This window comes from Pogona vitticeps, chromosome 12, assembly GCF_051106095.1.
Source record: "Pogona vitticeps strain Pit_001003342236 chromosome 12, PviZW2.1, whole genome shotgun sequence".
In the NCBI taxonomy this organism is placed as follows: Eukaryota; Metazoa; Chordata; class Lepidosauria; order Squamata; family Agamidae; genus Pogona; species Pogona vitticeps.
In genome coordinates this window covers 22,600,915-22,619,877 of record NC_135794.1, presented here as the reverse complement: position 1 = coordinate 22,619,877, position 18,963 = coordinate 22,600,915, and the positions used below count along the sequence as shown (strand labels likewise).

At 47.7% G+C, this 18,963-nt stretch overlaps 1 protein-coding gene across 1 annotated transcript; it reads left to right on the top strand.

The window, feature by feature from the left end:
- The first annotated feature begins 385 nt into the window (after window positions 1-385).
- Window positions 386-17,377, top strand: RHCG (Rh family C glycoprotein). The gene is made up of 11 exons (XM_020781671.3): window positions 386-907; window positions 5,468-5,654; window positions 6,371-6,521; window positions 8,696-8,843; window positions 9,818-9,984; window positions 12,681-12,818; window positions 13,542-13,678; window positions 14,181-14,305; window positions 14,966-15,039; window positions 16,058-16,154; window positions 16,688-17,377. The coding sequence occupies exons 1-10, from the start codon at window positions 718-720 to the stop codon at window positions 16,127-16,129; spliced, it is 1,389 nt and encodes a 462-aa protein (XP_020637330.3). The 5' UTR covers window positions 386-717; the 3' UTR covers window positions 16,130-16,154; window positions 16,688-17,377.
- The last annotated feature ends 1,586 nt before the right edge of the window (window positions 17,378-18,963 follow it).

The following is an 18,963-nucleotide window of genomic DNA, read 5'->3' as shown; positions in this document are numbered from 1 at the left end:
ACTTTTCACATCTTAAAGGCTAACAGACCTATTTTTGGCAGAAAGCATGTCGTGATCCGAAACCACCGAATCGGATATCAAAAACAGGCCGTTCCTCACGCTGGTGGAGGAGTGAGGTTCTGACGAAGAAAGAAAGGAGGATCAGAAATGGTGTTACTCAAAGAGCATCAACCCAGCTTGGTACACCCTGTGACATTGCCTTGTAAAGTGTGCAGTGCAATAGATACATCCATGCCCATTTTTTTTTTCTGAGCTGCCTCCAGCTCAGCGCAAAACACTCCCACCTCTTTGGCTTATCGGGTACCACCAGGGAGGCTTCCCTCTGCTGCAAGGCGGAACACGGAATCTCTCTCTCTCCTGCCACGTCGCTGAGCGCGGAACCCATCCTTCTGTGATGCTGTGCGCACAGAATGTCCTCAGCAGCTCCAGGAGGCAGGAGCCCCACCTCCCCTCCCTGGCCACTGGTGTGACCGACAGAGTTGGCTCACCCCTGGCCAGTTCAAGCCACTTGTTGCTCCCCGAGCTGGCACGGCTGGGATGACTGACAGCCGCATGGCCACACCTACCTCGCCCAAGGTGACATAAAATGATGAACTGTTCCTGCCCCAGTGGCAGACAGGCATCAGTGGACGGTTGTCCTTCCCCACCTGGGCACCTCCTGTTCCTTTCCATCTCCAGCCAGCCAAGGGAGACAGACCAAGGGTGAGGACTGGCCCCATGGCACGAAACACGGATATGCGCTGGCGCCTGCCGCTGGTGTGCATCCTCTGGGAACTGGCCATGATTGTCCTTTTCGGCGTCTTCGTGCGCTTCAGCCCCGAAGCGGACGCGGCCGGCTGGCAGAAGGAGAAAGCCCAGGGGAACGTCACCAGCGATGTCGAGAATGACTTCTATTTCAGATACCCGTGTGAGTACACGCCAATGGCACCCATGCGCGGCAGGAATCTGGGGCTTCCTTCACTTGCTCACCCTATTCCGGGGTGGGGTGGGGGGATCCAAGTGTGGGCCAGAAATGGGGGATGCATTGGACAGGGAGACAGGAATGGAGAGCAACTTGCTGATGGATTATTACTACAAAAAAAAAAAAATCCACTTTTTTATGGGCATCAGCTTCCAGGAGGGTTACATTGCAGTTAAGTTCAGTAATAGTAATCAAGTCAATTCTGACTTACGGCAACCGTTTTCAGGGTTTTCTCAGAAGTGATTTCTCACCCTGTTCTTCTGGGGGCTTCCTGGGACTGTGCAGCTGGCCCAAGGCCACCCAGGCTGGCTGTTCTCCCAGGAGGCACACAGTGGGGGAATCAAACTCCTAACTCACTGAGCGATCCAGGCAGCGAGCTCGAAGGGGCCAGGAAATCTGAGGGGGGGGGTGAGGGAGCTCTGAAGATCCCATTGTCCCTGCTGATCAAAAATTCCCAGTCCTTCCCAGTGCCATCTGCCTCCTTAATCCCATGCCACACACCCAGGCTCTTGTTTTGTACCTCTAATCTGTGCTCCGGCAATCTTTACCGTTTGGCCTTAACAATAGTTTTTGCAGAGATCCAGATCACAACAGGCGTTTGATCCAAAGCACCGGGTATATATTTTGCTAATTCCTCAAACGGCCCCTAACGAGGTCAATCCCCCCAACTCCAAAGCCTATACAGATCTTTTGGCTTCCTTTGGGACCATCCCGAGACATTTTGCTGCCTGAAGCCGATGCGCAAACGGCTGCACTTGCTAGTTCAACACGCTTTCGTGCATCGCATCCCAAGCTAACAATGTTATCTTAGCTCATGCGAGGAAAAAATAATATTATTCTCGCCAGGAGGGAGTACCTCTCCGTTTCCCTGGTGATGAAAAACGCTGTGATAACAAAGCAGATGCCTCCCTGTAGCCCTTTCTTGACTGTCATCATCTTCTGGAGCAGCAGCCTCAACAGTAGGGCCGGCTCCAGCTTTGTTTGGGAACTTTGTTCGGGAACGGCTGCTTTGTGAACCTGGGGAAGGACAAGCTGTACTTTTTGATTCCCTTCCCCCCCATTCCATCCCATGTTTTCACCCTCGGCCATGACTTTGACCACACGGTGTTATGAGTCCTAAAGCCTCACGCATGGGAAAATCAGGCGTCCGCTGTCTAAACAGACCAGTTCACTCCATTAAACACGAGCCCGAGATGAGAACCGGCTGATTCCATCAGTCCCAGGAAAAGCTTTGCTGCTCGGCTCTCGCGTCAAGAGACGTCCGGCCTTCAGCCAGATCTTGTTTAATCATTAAAGGTCTTCAGATGATAGCGGTGGTATTTTGGCATCAAACTTCCTCCTACCCTGAATTTAGAAGGGTTGTTGGTGTTTCCACCACCCCCGAGACTACAAGTCCCCAAATCCCCTGGCTGTCTGGTTAGGGGATTATGGGATTTGGAGTTTCCAGGGCTCTGTTTTTCTCTCTCCCCCTCTGGGCTGTTTATTAAAAAAATGCTCTCTTGAGGGACGGGTAGAGAAATACATTGATCGGCTTGATCTTTGATGTCAAGGCGGGTGAGTGAGTGGCTTTCTGAAGACAAATTTGGCAGCCCAAAGAAAAACACACGAACAAATAACAGATGAAAAAGGAGTCAGATTCTGAGGTTTTCCCTTGCATAGTGTCACTTTGTGAGTGATCATGGTGCTGGGGGACTCCTGTTCAACCCCTTGACTATTAGCCTGTGGTATATCTCAGGGTTCCATGATTCCCCACGCTATTTCACATCCGTATGAAAAACCTGAAAGAGTCTGTTCAGGATTTTGTGGTCTGGAATACCACCAGTTCGTTGAGGACACCCAACTCCCATCTGCTTTTTCAGATCTTCCAAGAGGCCCTTCTCTCGCCGGTGTGTGGTCACCCCCCCCCTCACCTCCTGTCAATTTCACCCTAGAATTTAGAAGGGAGGAAATATACTATGTAAATGTAATTTTGCCTTCAGGCCTCATTTAATCCAGAGGGAGACTCTTTTTTTAAAAAAATCTGGAAGTGACCAGCCTGCCACTCCCTCTTTCTGACTAGCCAGAGCGCATGTGTTGCATTTAAATGGCAAATAGTTCTCCCAAGGTTTCAGGGAAAGGTGAAATGTTGAGAGGCTGTGGGGCAACCCATAAAACTTTTTTTGGGGGTGGGTGGGAAACAAAGCCCCTCAGAGGTTGCCTGGCCTGTTATAAAATACATTCAAAGAATCAGAAATGTTGTGTTTCTGGAGAACATCGATAAGCAGATACCCTTCATCTTTCTTTGGCTTTACCCATCTACGACTTCTTACTGGGGATCATGGGACTTGAAATACCCTTAGAAGCGCTGTGTGTCAAGAATTTATGAGATTTTTCATGGCCATGTCATGGGAACAAAGATTAATATTATGTTCAGGAGTGGGAGGCCTTTGGCTCTCCATGACTCTTGGAGTTATAACACCTGTAATTCTCTACCACTGGCTATGCTGGGTGGGGATTCTGGGTGCTGGAGTCAAAAATCTTGTGGCAGGCAAAAAGTTCTTGCTCTGTGACCTTTATTGCAGGAATTTTATTGTACGGCTCGGGCAAGTGGTTCTAAAGTTGAGGTATCTTTTAAAAAAAACACGCACACGCACATACAAAAACACGTACCAAAACTCATTTCTAAGACGAGATTAAATTAAAGTTGATCTGACAACATTATGGGAAGCGGCTGCTTCAGTGACATACCGAAGAGGCAGCGAACGATGCTGTGTATTGATCTGACAACTGCATCTGTGGGTGTGTATTATTTGCCCAAACTTCTGCAGTACCCTCACCAAAAAGAGTGGTAATACTTTAGTCTTCTGAATCAGGAACTCGTTGTTCAAGGCCAAGGGAAAAATGTTAACTCCTTGGTTTTGTGTTAATGCAAGAATACTGTTGTTCTTAACCCTGGATGTTTAAAGGGAGGAAACAGAAGACACATCATGACTGTAAGCTTATTTTTAAAAGTAGAATTTCAACTGTCTAAGAGAGTAATGCAGATTCTAGGGTGAAACTGGCAGGAGGTGGGAGGTCAGAGGTTGGCAAAATGCAACTTTCCAGATTTTGGTGCGCTGCAGCTCCCGTCAGCCTTAGTCAGCATGGGCTACGGATGCTGGGTGTTGTAGTCCTGCAGCCGCTGAAAAGCACCTTTGGCCTGCCCCTGATCTCAACTGCTTCATGCATCAAGCAGCCCTCTTGAGATCAAAAAGGCTCCTTCAGGGGCCCCGGGCGATTTCCGTGGCCCTCTGCCCGGTTCCACACAGCCTGGCTTGTCCACCTCAACATGCTCGCATTACATCCGTGTGTTTTTCACACCTGGATGTAAATGTCCACGGGTCAAACGAATCTCGAGGGCGATAAGCATGCCATTTTGTCAAGAGGAACAAGGAAGAAATAGTGATAACAGAACACCCTTCTCTTTTTCAAGGAGACTTTGCAAAGTGAAGTTAGACAAAAGTGAGGACAGAAAAAAAATAAGCAAGTGTCAATTTGTTCCAAAACAAAGCTCTCTGCACCGGACCTTTTTAACAGTGCGTTTTAAGGAGCGATTACAAAATTCCCCTAGTAACAGAGGAATAATTTTTTTTTGGCAGAAGGACAGTTACTGTCCCTCTCATCGAAAACAAGTGGTTTGAAAATGGAGAGGAGGCCGTGAAGGGCAAACCAAGACTTGAGTGCTCTCAAAATGCTTTCAGAAGAAGAATAAAGAGAGAGGATCTGAGCATCACGCCCTCCTTCCTTTTTTCTTCCTGCCTTCCTGCCTTTTCTCCTTCTTTTCTTTCTTCTTTCCCATCTTCTGGAAACACCTACAATATTTTGGCACACCAAAATAAATAAATAAATAAATAAGTAAAATATTTCAAATACATAAATAAAGTTTGCCAGGGTCGTTTGCAGTTCATAGCAACAAGAAAAAAGGGTTCCACCAGGATGCAACGTTTCCTGATAGTTTCTTAAAGGAAAAATAAAAAGTCTTAGGACAGATAGAGTTCCTCCTAATTTGCTCCTCGTTAGTCCTTGGTGGGGAAAAGGGACAAAATGGACCGTTGGTTTGAACCAAGGGGGCTTTCTGCATTTCCTTGCTCTTTCGCTGTGGTGCTAGGGGTTGGGAGTTCGATTCCTCCCCCCCCCGAACCTCTTACAAGTGAAGGCAGCCTGGGTGGCCTTGGGCCGGCTGCACAGCCCCAGGGCGCCCCTAGAGGAAAGGAATGGCAATACACTTCTGAGTACTCTCTACCTGGAAAATCCCTGAAAAGGGTCCCCATAAATCAGAATTGACTTGAGGGGGACATGATTATTTATCATTCTTGTCCTTAAGGCACCTTGTGATTCTGCAGATACCAGATGATGAACATTCGTGTCTGCCCCAGTTCCAAGCATACACTGAATTGTTTGTTGAACATGGAAGTAGGTGTGAGTTGGAGAGAATGTTGGTGTACATGCCAATTTGAGACCGAACTTTTCTTTCTTTCTCTCGCACAGCTTTCCAGGACGTCCACGTGATGATTTTTGTGGGCTTTGGCTTTCTCATGACCTTCCTCCAACGCTACGGCTTTGGAGCGGTGGGGTTCAACTTCCTCCTTGCCGCCTTTGGCGTGCAGTGGGCCCTTCTGATGCAAGGCTGGTTCCATACGTTTGAGCACGGGAAGATCCTCATTGGGGTGGAAAGGTAAGTTGCCACATTCAGAATGCAAAGAAAGAGAGAAAAGGAAAGAATTGAGGAGCCCATTTCTGGATCGGATTATAAGATTAGCGCAAGATAAGGATGAAAACATATTTTGAAGGTTAACATGCAAATGTGGAGGTTGGAGGTAAAGGGATTTTTTTTTTTTTTTTTGGCTTTTATGGAGGCAGTTAGAGAGGCGAGCTTTAGCATTTCACAGATCTCTTAGACAGGCAGAATGAACGCTAACAGCCAACTCTGAAGAACTTAGAAGATTAACCTGCCAGTAGAGCTTCTCTTAGGACTGGATGACTCAAAGGCTAATGGACATAGAACAAAGTTTGGAAAAGTTAATTTTTGGAGTTACAACAACTCCTCAGTTGATCTAGCCATTCCCCAGGACCAGCTTGCTTGCTTTTCCCACCTCCTCGGCTGATCTCCCAGTCACGAGCAGGAGCACAGACTTCTCTGTCCCGCCCCTTTTCTCTGAGTGGCAGATCAGCCAAGAGGGCGGGGCAAAGAAGCCTGAGCTGATGCCGGGACTGGAAGATCAGTTGAGGAGGTGCCGGAAGTGACCACTCTGGGCCTGGCGAGGGGCTGATTGAGCCAGAGGAGGTGGAGCAGCAGCACCTGTGCTGCCACCTTGATGAACTGGGACGAACCAGGACGAACCGGTTCATGCCCATCTCTACTATGTACTTTGCTCTCCCTCCTCCTTCCAGCATGATTGGAGCAGATTTCTGTGTGGGTTCCGTCTGCATCGCCTTCGGTGCCCTCCTGGGCAAAGTCAGCCCCGTGCAGTTGCTCATCATGACCTTGTTCCAAGTGACCCTTTTTTCCGTGAATGAATACATCCTGCTGGACCTCCTCCATGTAAGTTCTATTCATTTCCACTGTTAACCACCAGAAGAGGCTTCCGTGTCTTGCCTTCTTGGCCACAATCAAGCTTCTTTTGTCAAATTTCTACCTCCCTCCTCTTTGAAATAATCTCAGAGGGCTGGCGTTCTCCCATTTAGATCATCAAAACACCCCTGTGAGGTGGGCAACACTGAGAAAGAGTGAGTGATTCCCCACACCCTTTCCGGAATCCAGGAAAGTCCTGTTGGGTTGGACTATGGTTCCCATCTGGAGATGGGCATGAATCCCTGTTTCAGGGGTTCGTGCAAGTTTGTTTATGGGCTGTACAGGTGCCTGGTGCTTCAGAACCCCACTTCCTCTGACAGGCACCCACTCAGAGGCAGCGCCCGAAGGAGGCAGGGCAGAGAAGCCCCTGAGTGGGTGGCTGCTGGAGGAGGCGGGGCTTTGAACACTTGTTCGGCCACCGAACCGGCACGAATAGCCGAACCGGCAGTTCGTGCCCATCTCTATGTCCCCGGCAGCATGGCTGGTGTAGTCCCAACACCTGATGGAGAAAACTGTGGGTTCTCTTCTCACTTCTAGCAGGCCGGAGCTCTTCAGGTGCAGTTCATGCTGTGTGTGGAGGAGGAAGAGGTTGCCACAAAGGCACGTTGTGTGTGGGAACAAGAGATAAGAGAGATTGGTTGAAGCGGGGGAAAGGGCCCAAGGTGGGTTGGTTGCCTGCCAGCCCCAAACCCTACTCCCCTGCCAGCTAAACCTGGTCTTTGTGGAATGTGGCTTCACAAGCAGACTGTGCTTTGATGGTAGGGGAAGAGCAAAAGGTCTGAGAGGAAGAAATGCCTCAGAGTGCCAGATAATAACACGCTTTATCTGATAAGGGAACCAGATAAGACATTGACTTGAGGGCTTGAATAGAACAGTCAAGCTCAAAATAAATTTTCCTAGTGCATGGATGGAAGGACAGCTTTTGAATGGAGTTCTGGGCACTGGGCTTGTACACCAAGGCACATCATCCCCACCTTCAACTCCCAGCCTGAGGCCCTCTGATACGACTCTAACTCTCGCCAGCCTTGACCAACATGTTTTGCACATGTTGCTACCTACCAAGGAATCAATTTTTAAAAAAAGATGTTAGGAGAACAAGACAGTGAATAGGTTTTTGTGTGTGTGTGTATTTTGGCTGAGATTCCTGCAATTTATACAAAAATATCTCTAAGCAAAACAAGTGTCTCTTGGCCAAGTGTGCCCACGCACAAGGGCACTCGCGCACCGAGAGAACGCAGAGCAAGGCCTGGCTGGCAGAGGAAAAGAAGGAAAAACAACCCACCCAGTGCGGTTGAGAGTCCACACAACAAAACAGCAGCCGTTCTCGTTCAGTGACACAATCTGTGTTATTTGTGCAAGTTGTGGAATTATGCAGTTCTCACATTTTGTTTTTTTAAACAATTTGTGCAAGAGAGCTCTGCTTAAATAAAACGAACGAATGAACTCTCGTGAAAACTGACACGCTGAGGAGGAGACAGCGGTCAATTCACAACCTCGGAGCTCTGCCCAGGAACCATTGGGTAGCTCTTTGGTTTAAGCATCCGGTTGTGGAGGAAAGGAGTTGAGAGTTCAATTCCCCGCTGTGCCGCCTTAATGAAGGCTGGACTTGATGATCTTCTAGAGGGTCTCTTCCAGCTGTGCAGTTCTAAGATCTAAGATTGTGTCCCCTGGTCAGCTTTGTAGAGTTGGATGATGGCGGTGGGAAGCTGATTGGATTAGATGAACCTTAGGGTTATCACCTTAGGGTTATCATTATCTATCCAGCTTTTCCTTGAAGGAGCTCAGCATCCTCTCTCCTCCTGTATCATCACAAGGAGCCTGTAGGTTAAGATTGGAGAGAGAGAAAGGATAATTAGCCAAAGACCATCGTGTGAATGACATTCCTCTCAGTGGAAACAGTGATCTGTATCTTGGGTTCCTACATCACCCTAACTTTTGTCTGATCATCCTCATTCTTGCCTGATGGTCCGTAAACCACCTCCTAAGTGCCCGAGCTCCTCCTTACCTTCAATTCTCTGGCTTTGAGGAATCTTGAGCAGTTTCTCTGCTTGGGAGAGCGTCATGGAGAGCCCCATCCCCATCCCTCATGTGGAGAGAGACCCTTTGTGTAGACCAGTGACCCACTTGCTTCCTTGTTCCTGCAGGTTAAAGATGCCGGGGGATCCATGACCATCCACACCTTCGGTGCTTACTTTGGGCTAACCGTGACCGCCGTCTTGTACCGTCCAAACCTTGAGCAGACCAAAGACAAGCAGGGGTCGGTCTATCACTCGGACCTCTTCTCTATGATTGGTCAGTGTCAGTTTTGTGCTTTCTTTAAAGAAAAGGTGACTTCTGGTTCCGTGGTGGTGGTGGGAGACACAGCTTGGAAAAACATTCCTGTTGGACTACAGCTTCCAGCGTTTCCCAGACAACATGGCTGGGTTTTTGGGGAGGTGTTGTGTGTGAACAAGTAACATCTATAAAAGCCACGTACATAAGCCTAAGCAATGTTACACAGCTGGGCATGGTTGAGTGCCAACCCTCTGTCATCACAGAACTAGTCGGGCGTCTATAACCTTTTGGGTCCAGAGGATGCTGGGAGTTGTAGTCTTGCTACCCATTAGACTCCGTAGACCGGTGCTTCCCAACTTTGGGTAACCCAAGGTGTCCTTGGACTGCAACTCCCGGAAATCCTGGCCAGCAGAGCAAGCGGGGAAGGCTTATGGGAACTGCAGCCCAAGAACATCTGGGCCCCCCAGATGGAGAACCACTGCCATGGGTGACACCTCCTAAAGAACTAGGAGTCCCGGAAAGCACTGCAGCAGGAACCAGGAAGCGAAATGAAACAAATTCAGTGCTGGGGGTCCATAACGTTCTCTTTGGGGGCCAACATTTAGACGTCTGCAGATTTGTGTTTGTGGGGATGAGGATCCCATAATTCATCCTGAGGAGTTCTGGAAGAATTCTGGGATTGGCAGTCCAGAAAACAACAACGACAACAAAGCACGCTCATGCCAGATTGTCAGCAATCGTATGCTAGTACGAACAGAGCTTTGTGTTCATCCTATTTAGATCTGTGTCGTTAAAGTCTGGACTGATGTACCTGGTACAGAAATTTTCTTTCTCCCCAAAGATTCAGCTCCACCTTCTGCCGCAAGGTCTCTGTCTCCTGCGCTCCACGCCGTTTCTGGCAAGGGCATTCTGGGTCTCGTAGTTCAAGAAAAGAACATTTCCAAGCTCTCTTGCGAGGCCACCCCTAAGCTCCTCCTTGCTTCCTTTTGCAGGCACCTTGTTTCTCTGGATGTACTGGCCCAGTTTTAACTCGGCCATTTCCAACCACGGGGATGCCCAGCACCGCGCCGTCATCAACACGTACTGCTCCCTCGCGGCTTGTGTCCTGACCACGGTGGCCACCTCCAGCCTGTTGCAGAAGAAAGGCAGTCTGAACATGGTGAGGAAAAGGCTGGGGGCTGTCATGTCCTCCCCAGGTGGTTAGTGGCCCTTGGCTTCCAGGTGCCCTCCTCCCATTGCTGTACAGGCGGTTGCATTGTCCAGGGTCACAACTGATGTACCGATAGGTGCACAATCCCTTGTCTTCCGGAACGAGAGCAGAACCTGGGTCTTTTACCCAGAGTTTTTCCAATTAAACGTCCGAAGTTGGAAGAGCGTGAAACTGTCTGTTGGTATCTGAAAGGGTGTCTACCCCGTGAATACACAACTCGACAAACGATAGGGTGAAAGACCTTTCCGATGGGCATCAAATCAAAAAAGAGTAGAACAGCGACCTATGAAAAGCACTTTTCTCAACAGCTGGTCAACTGCTGAGCACTGGTTGGAACGGAAGGGTTTTTTAGCCTGCCGGCAAAAGGACAGCAGGGAATAGGCCAGGCTCGTCTCTCTTGGAAGGGAGTTCCACAGGACAGGAGCAACTACTAAGGAGGCCCTGTCTTTGTCTCCAGCCAATATGGCCCAAATGAGGGCAGATCTGAAAGAAGGGCCGGCCCAGGAAGATCTCAGAGCTCGGGCAAGCTGATTTTGGAGGATGTGGTCCTTTAGACAAGTCAGATCTTAGCCAGCCCCTTTCAAGGGTGCCCAGAAACAGACTGGCAGCTAGGTCTTTCGCTAAAAAGGTCTACATTGGCTGTTGTGAATCCCAGTCTGGCCACAGCTCTCTGGGACAAGTGGTGTATCTGAAAGGTTATGGGAAAACTTTTTGACTCAAAAGGTTAATAGGTAGAACACTTATTAAGGAATGGCCCCTCGAGGGCTCCATAAAAACTGAGGACAGGTCTTTGGGCTTAAGCATGCCACCCCTGGTTTGTGAAGGGGAAAGGATAAGACTTTCTCTTTGATCAATGGGCCCTGTAAAAATTCCACAGTGTCTCTATTGTCTGCTTTCTGCCAAAAATTTATGTTGCTTTGTCTTGTAACGTATCACCTATGAGGAGGAGGAGATGCAACATTTTTCTTCTGGCTGGGGGGAGGATGGTGAGGAAATTCCTTCCTTTCTTTCTTTCTTTCTTTCTTTCTTTCTTTCTTTCTTTCTTTCTTTCTTTCTTTCTTTCTTTCTTTCTTTCTTTCTTTCTTTCTTTCTTTCTTTCTTTATTTATTTATTTATTTATTTATTTATTTATTTATTTATTTATTTATTTATTTATTGAATTTGTGCCCCACCCATTTAGTCCACTGACTACTCTGGGCGGCTAGCAACATATAAAAATAAATCATTTAAAATATAAAACAAGCAAGACAACAATAGACAAGGACTCGAGATGAAAAAAAGAAAAAAATAAATCAAGAGGTGGCTGGTGGGAAGGCTTGCCTAAATAGCCAGGTTTTCAGTTGGCCTTTGAAAATGCCCAGCGAAGGGGCCATACGAATCGCAGAAGGGAGGCTATTCCAAAGGCGAGGAGCCACTGCCGAGAAGGCCCGGTTTCTTGTTTTTAAGAGACTTCTTCCATTGCGAACAATCTTCCATTGCACTGGTGTGCAAATTTGCCAGGTTTTGCACCAATTAATAATCATCTTTGAAGGGCAGAGCTGGGTTGGACCCTCTGGATCATGGAGTTCAGCCCTTGTCAAGGAGGCTCAATGAGGCATCAAACTCCCAACCCCCAGCTCTGCAGCTGGAGATCGAAACCACAGAGCGATCTAACCAGCTAAATGGTAAAAGGTAAAGGTTCCCCTTGACAATTTTTGTCCAGTCGTGTCCGACTCTAGGGGGCGGCGCTCATCCCACTCTTCAAGCCATAGAGCCAGCATTTGTCCGAAGACAATCTTTCCGTGGTCACATGGCCAGTGTGATTTAGACACGGAACGCTGTTACCTTCCCACCGAGATGGTACCTATTAATCTACTCGCATTTGCATGCTTTCGAACCGCTAGGTTGGCGGGAGCTGGGACAAGCAATGGGCGCTCACTCCGTCGCGTGGATTCGATCTTACAACTGCTTGGTCTTCTGACCCTGCAGCACAGGCTTCTGTGGTTTAGCCCACAGCGCCACCACGTCCCAACCAGCTAAATGACTGACCCCTAATTTGGAATGTTTCATATCATTGTCATCTTAGAACTACAGAGCTGAAAGAGACTTTATGGACCACGGAGTCCACCCCCCCCATCAAGGAGGCAGAGTGGGGAATCGTACTCCCAACCTCTATCCAGTGTTACACAACCAGTTGCCTAATTGCACTTGATGAGTCTCCCCAATTTAGGAGGACGGTGTTGTTGTTTCAGGATTGGAAGCCCTGGATGGGTTCTTAGCAACCAGCCACCCTTTCTGCCCTCCTTCTGTAGGAGTGCTGGGCTCCTTAAAGGAGGCTAGAGACATTTTTACAAACCTTGCACCAACCTTGGGAGCTGAGTGGAAGGTTTCCTTGTCTCACTCTCAGGCAGAGGCGAAGCATCCCTCAGGGTTTTTAAATTCCTCAGGGAGGTATCCTGCCATCCCAGTTTTACTGTGCTGTGTCACTCTATTGCCCCAACCTCTTTATTATTTTTCCCCTTTATTATTTCTTATTTAGTGTTTTTCCCCCATGGGGGAAAAAGGTTATCTTGACTGCCCCACTATGCGCAAGGATGCACATATCAGGGCCATAGGTCATCCCTAAGGTGGTTCAATGCTTAGAAGGTTGTGGTTTTTTTGCACAGGTCCACATCCAGAACGCCACCCTGGCCGGCGGGGTTGCTGTGGGGACAGCAGCCGAGATGATGCTGACCCCCTACGGTTCCCTCATTGTCGGCGCCATCTGTGGCATTGTCACGACCGTGGGGTTTGTCTATATCACGGTAAGGGGCGCTCTGGGCCTTTGAAAGCCATGGCCTCCTCCCGGGACCCTCCTGAGATGAAGATGAAGCTTGTGCTGTCAGTAGCCAGCAGGGCTAGTGAGGATGATGGGATCTGTAGTTCTGTCTGGATGAGTCCAGGTTGGGGGGGAGGCCAGCTTTAAAGAGTCACCAACCCCCAGGGCAAGAAATGCAGAAGAAACAGTGTTTTTTTTTTTTTGCCTTGGTTAATCTTTCAAGTTCTTCTTATTCGCAAAAAAGCACCATGTCTGACTGTTCAACTAACATGCACCCATTGGAAACTTGCTTCTGGTTTTCTGTGCATGATAGATCGAGTAGGTGTGTCTGCTACTCAAGGACTGCAGCTGGACAAGGTTTTAGTTTTTCATAGCTCTGTCCCATAGTTCTTAGGATTTGTAGTCCTGTAAGGCCCTGGGGATTCTTGGCTGGAGAGCTCTAGTGAGCCCCCCGCCCACTACAACGCTACAACTCTCTGTACCTCTTCAAGTGACAAAGGACAGCCGACTGCTAGAAGGGCCAAGGAGGGTCTAGAAGATGGGGTGGGCGGCTGGCGGAGGGCCACCATCAAGCATCCTGGAAAAGGGCATCGGACCCATTGGCAGGCTAGAACTCTTCCTAGGGAAGCCCCACGGGACAAGAGGGGGTTGCCAATCCCATCCGTCACTCCTCAACAGCTCCGCTTTGTTCTTCCTTCCTCCCTGCCAGCCTTTCCTGGCATCCAAACTGCACATCCAAGACACCTGTGGCATCCACAACCTACACGCCATGCCCGGGCTGATCGGAGGCATTGTGGGAGCATCCACGGCCGCCGCTGCCACGGAAGGAGAGTATGGGAAAAAAGGGTGAGTTAAGGAGGGTTGGTGCCCTTTTCAAGGGTGGTTGTGGGATGCTGTGTTTTGTTGCTGTTGTTGGCTTAGGGTGACACAGGGGGTCAGCCCCCGGACGCTCCGGATTTTGTGGGGCCATAGTTCCCATTGTTGAAGGAAAAGAAACTCCTTGACAAAGGAATGTGCGTATTCCGAAACTTCTTGGTTCGGAAAAAGAAAAAGCAAACCATCTGAATCCATTGCGACTCCTGATTTGCCTTGGCAAAGCTGAAGATTAGACAAGTTAACTGCTAATTTAATGTTATGTAATATAATAATTACTACTGCTCTACCATTCCTCCAACTGACCAACATGGCCCTTGGGACTGGCGGTTTGAAAAGTAACTTTTCCAAGCCGCGGGCAAACCAGGAATGACCCAACGAAAGAGCACTGGGTTATATTTTTGTACGACGTGGAAGAAGAGCTACCTTGCCTTCTCTTTTACTTCTTTTTTTAATTTTACTCCTCCTCTTGCAGGCTCATCCAGGCTTTTGACTTCACCGGCAAATACAGCTCGAGGACGCCAGTCATCCAGGGAGGATACCAGGCAGCTGGCATTGCTGTCTCGCTGGCCATGGCCTTGGCAGGGGGAGCGATTGTAGGTGAGGGGCGAACCGTCGCTCAGTTGCCGAGCAGCTGCTTTGCATTAAAAACCAGAACAAATTTGCCATTTCTGTGAAATCTGAGCCTCCACGAGCCTCCACTAACTAGTAATAATAATGATGTGCCCTCAAGTCAATTCTGACTTATACTGACCCTGTCCAGGGTTTTCTAGCTAAACAGTACTCAGAAGCAATTTCCCCATTTCCTTTCTTCTGGAGTGTCCTGAGACTGCACACCTTGCCTAAGGCTACGTAGGTTGGCTGTTCTCTAGCGCGGCATAGTGGGGATTTGAACTCCCAACTGCTGGGTCTGCAGCTAGTTACCTAAACCACTGAGATATCCAGCCAGCTAATTCTGATTTATATTGACCTTTTCCAGGGTTTTCCAGGTAGAGAATACTCAGAAGTGTATTACCCTTCCCTTCCACTAGGGGCGCCCTGGGACGGTGCAGCTGGCCCAAGGCCACCCAGGCTGGCTGTTCTCCCAGGAGGCACCGTGGAGGAATCAAACTCCCAACCTCTGGCTTCTCAGCCAGAGACTGAAACCATTGAGCTATCCAGCCAGCTTGCCACTCATTTTGCACAAGCCTTAATTATGCAAGATAAGTGGAAGCAACCAACATATGAAATAACCTCAGCTTTTGGTTTTCTTTCCTTGAGGTGGCATTTTGAAATTGCCTTTCTTTGGAGACCCCACGGATGAAAACTGCTTTGAGGACAATGTTTACTGGGAGGTAAGCGTTTTAGACCTTTTTGGCAAAAAAAAAGATATTGAAATCCTGCTTTGGGAGCCCCTGTATGACCCATTTTTTTCTCCACGATTGCTTGGAGTGGAACTCTGTTGCTTTCACACTTCACAAATACTTCTGATCTATGTCTTGACTCACAAAAATATACCTATATCAATGTCCTTGAGAAAATATATTTGGAAACTCATTTTCTAACCTGAAAGGGATCTGTATTTGAAATGTTTTACTATTTCAGTAGAATATGATTGGAAGTGCATCTTTTGAGTGGGGAAACACCAAGAGACGTGGAATAAAACTATATACAAATGATGGTGCAGATTTTTTTTAAAAAAATGCAAACGACAGAGGGTGGTGGATGACGTGGTCTAAAAGGATGAACGCAGGAGAATGCTTGATATGATACAAAATGTAGTGGGAACCAAAATCTGCAGGAAGGGAAGCTGTCAGTCAGCAGCTGGGCCATCTCTTATCATCTGCAGTAGTAAAAGCAGCGAAAGTCCACGTTTACCTGTGTGCACACGCATGAGCAAAAATAACACATGCAAATGGCCATTTTTCCAGAGTATGTTAAATTTGTGGACTGTGGCGCAGCCAGAAAAGTATCGCTAACAATTCGGGCCCCAGATGGCGCCATTGTCCATTATTTACAGCCCAATGGGGTCTTGAGGGCTTCTAAAGATGCATTTTCCAGGTCTCGCAGGGTTGGCCCTGCCACGATGTGGTGGGAAGCAGCCACCTCAACGGACTTAAGGAAGAACTGGGACAGCCACCCCCACCCCCCAGTTCTTCCACCTGATCTTCCCGGGACCTAAAACGACTTTCCGTGGGGATCAAACTCTCTCTGTGTCTAAGAGCTGCACAAGTCTGTTATGGAATGGAGGGACCGTTAGCTTGGTTTCTTGGACCGGCCTTCTCAGGATCCCCGGCCTCCAGGGTGATGCACCAACAGGTGTATGGCAGTAGCGATGTGACCTAATGGAGGCGTTTCACTTCACCTGCACAGGTACCCGGAGACGAGGAAAGCAACCTGTACTGTATGAATGACTCTAATACGAAGACAGGGACAGATCACTAATTTGGCCTGAGCCGTCTCCGGACAGGTAAGCTGGTTTTTGGGCGGCCCTGCTTCATTTCCTTTGGAATGTCCCCTTTTCAAATATTGAAACTGACCTTTAAGAGGGGACCAAGTGGCAGGACGATGACCCCTAGAATCCCCAGTCTGTGTGTCCCATGATCAAGGACTATGGGAATCGTAGTCCACAACATCTGGCGTGCTAAAGGTTTGTTCCCTCTGCCTTAGGGCAAGGAAGTCTGTTTCAAAAAACAAACAAACAAACAAACAAACAAACAAACAAACAAACCAGAGCTGTTGGCAAGCCTTTGGTCTGAATCCCATGTCCAGATCTTTGGTACGGAGTCCCAAGGCTGAATTCCTCATAAAAGCAAGATTTCCCCCCCCCGGGGGGGGGGGAATCAGTGGTGAAGTCAACATTTGCAACCCCTAGGCAACTTGTAAGACCAACTCTGTTGGGTAGTAACACATTGCAAATGCAAATGACACTTGGATCTGATGAGGAAAAGGGCGTCGCATCTCAGCTTCTGACGTCGCTTCTCCGCTGTTCTTGTCTTGCAGGAAAACCAGAGAGATAATCAACCTCTCCATTTGGTTTGCTCCCTCAAAGAAATGTTTGTGGTTTCCTGGGAAACACATCTAGTACACCAAGGCTCGGCTGGGTGCTCAGATCTTCTCCCGAAGGCGGCATGCAAGGTGACAAGGATCTCCAATCCTCTTGAGAACCTCCTCCATCATGTCTCCCACTGCCAGCAACCAAGGGAAAGGTGGAAGCATCCTACGCTGGTGCCGGTCCAAACAGAAAGCATCGCCGTCTCTGAATGCGAGAGATCTCTGCATGACTGCAAAGAGTCAAAGATCACACCCGGCCAAGAAGACGAGAAATTCTAGATCCTGGAAAAACCAATAAATGATTTCATTTCATTTCATTTCATTTTTGCACTGAAAGAACTAGGATAAGCACTTGGAAAAGTAGAAGCAACAAGCGTGTTTTTAAAGCTTTCCTACTGAAATCAATAGATCTTGAAAAGGATTTTAACATTGCTAACAGAGTGTTCCTAGCTTTATTTCCTTTCAAAAATAATATCCTGCAAGGACATTGTTTTATTGTATTAATGCATTCCCTCCCTCTTGTTATCCTTCTGTTATCTGATTACAGGAGGATCCCCCCCCCCATCCATGGGATCAGTATTCACTGATTCACTTATCTGCTGGCTCAAAATATTAAATAAAAAACCCCAGAAATATGTATTTATATGTATTTCCAGGGTATATTTACCAGAACTGGACACTAGAGGGAGCCAAACACTGTGCAATGTATCATGTTTGCTACTTCTGTATTTTTCAGGACCCCTACCGGTCCTTAGAAGTAACAAGTAACAGTTGTGTGTAACTAGTTACATTTTGGGGTAATCGGGATATAACAAAGTTACATTTTGAAAGGGCAATAAGCATTAGGACTGCAGTTCCTTTATTGGTGTGGCGAGTCACGCTTTTAATTTCTTTCAGAAGTTACATTGCAAGAGAACTACAAGGTGGTTCAGAGGCATTTCGAGCACTTTTATCAAGCTTTGTTTCAAGGTATTATCTATCTTAAGTTTCTTTCCCCCTTCAAAAGTAACAAAGTAACGGAAAAGCAACAAGCCGCGCCAGCAAGCATACCAAGTCATTTCTCTTTCAAAACTGTAATAAGTAATGGCTACCGGTTACTTTTCAAACATTATAGCAAGGCACAGGAAGAAGTAACTTTTTTAAAAAAGTAGCTTCTGATCCTTGCGACGGCACTTCTTTTTGGTTTTTTTGTTTTTGACAAATAAGCCTTTCAATCCAGTTTGCCTAACCAGCCCCAATGAGAATGGCCTAAATGTATTTGAGCGTTCAAACAGGGGTGAAATTGAACTTGGTGGTAATGAGGGTGCAACACGATGTGGCAGTCAAAGGTCAGATAGCCACAGAGGGAAATGTGACTTGAGCTCGACAAGACCCGTCATTAGAAACAGAACTACCTTAAGAAGCAAAAGACATCTGCTTATCTTAGCATCAGCTTGCTGGACACCAGAAAGGGAAACACAGGCTTCATTTGCAATTAAAATGAAAAGGAATGCAATCTGTGATAAAAGAAACGTATGCTGACAATAAGGGAGGTGGAAGCGAAAGTAGGAAGAGCATATAAAATCCATCATCATGGCCAACAACAATAATAAGTCATTCAAATTAAGAAATGGGGGGGGAAGGGAATGATAAGACAGTTAGATCAGTGATTCCTAAGCTTGGGTTCCCAGATGTTCTTGGACTAAAGCTTCCAGATGCCTTCACCACCAGCTCTGCTGGCCAGGATTTCTGGGAGTTGTCGACAAGGGTTATGTGTGAATAGACTCTGTGTCTGTCCAAATGGGATAAGACATATGCTAGACCCAAACAGAGGTAACAGGAATTAAAATTCTAGGGCTTACCAACTGACTAAACATGAATAAAATGCCAGGTTCAGCTTTGCCTCAGTTACTGTATATCATTTTCAAACTACTTTTACCTATCATCTCTCCATCCTGCAGGGCCTGCTGTTAGTAATTTGGGGACTAGGGTTATTCTCTGCTAGTGAGCACGGATGGATTTCTCCTGAAATACAGAAGCGAATTCTAAATTCTTCATCCCAAATGACAAACGCCTAGATTCCTTAGGCGGACACGGTGGCTGGCAAAGTGGAGTCAAACGGCTATAATTCCTGAGTGCAGAGACACCTCCACCACAAAGAGCTAAAACAAAATGGCAAACAGCTTTCGGAGGATTACTTCAAACTGGGTGGACAGGCAAGGTAATGTTGGCGATTCAACATTAGC

Bases quoted from the DNA above. Each gene is read 5' to 3' on its own strand.
- RHCG (XM_020781671.3), top strand. From the start codon at position 718: ATGGCACGAAACACGGATATGCGCTGGCGCCTGCCGCTGGTGTGCATC. The intron at 5,655-6,370 runs GTAAGTTGCCAC...TCCTCCTTCCAG, and splicing joins ATCCTCATTGGGGTGGAAAG to CATGATTGGAGCAGATTTCT. The intron at 6,522-8,695 runs GTAAGTTCTATT...TTGTTCCTGCAG, and splicing joins TCCTGCTGGACCTCCTCCAT to GTTAAAGATGCCGGGGGATC.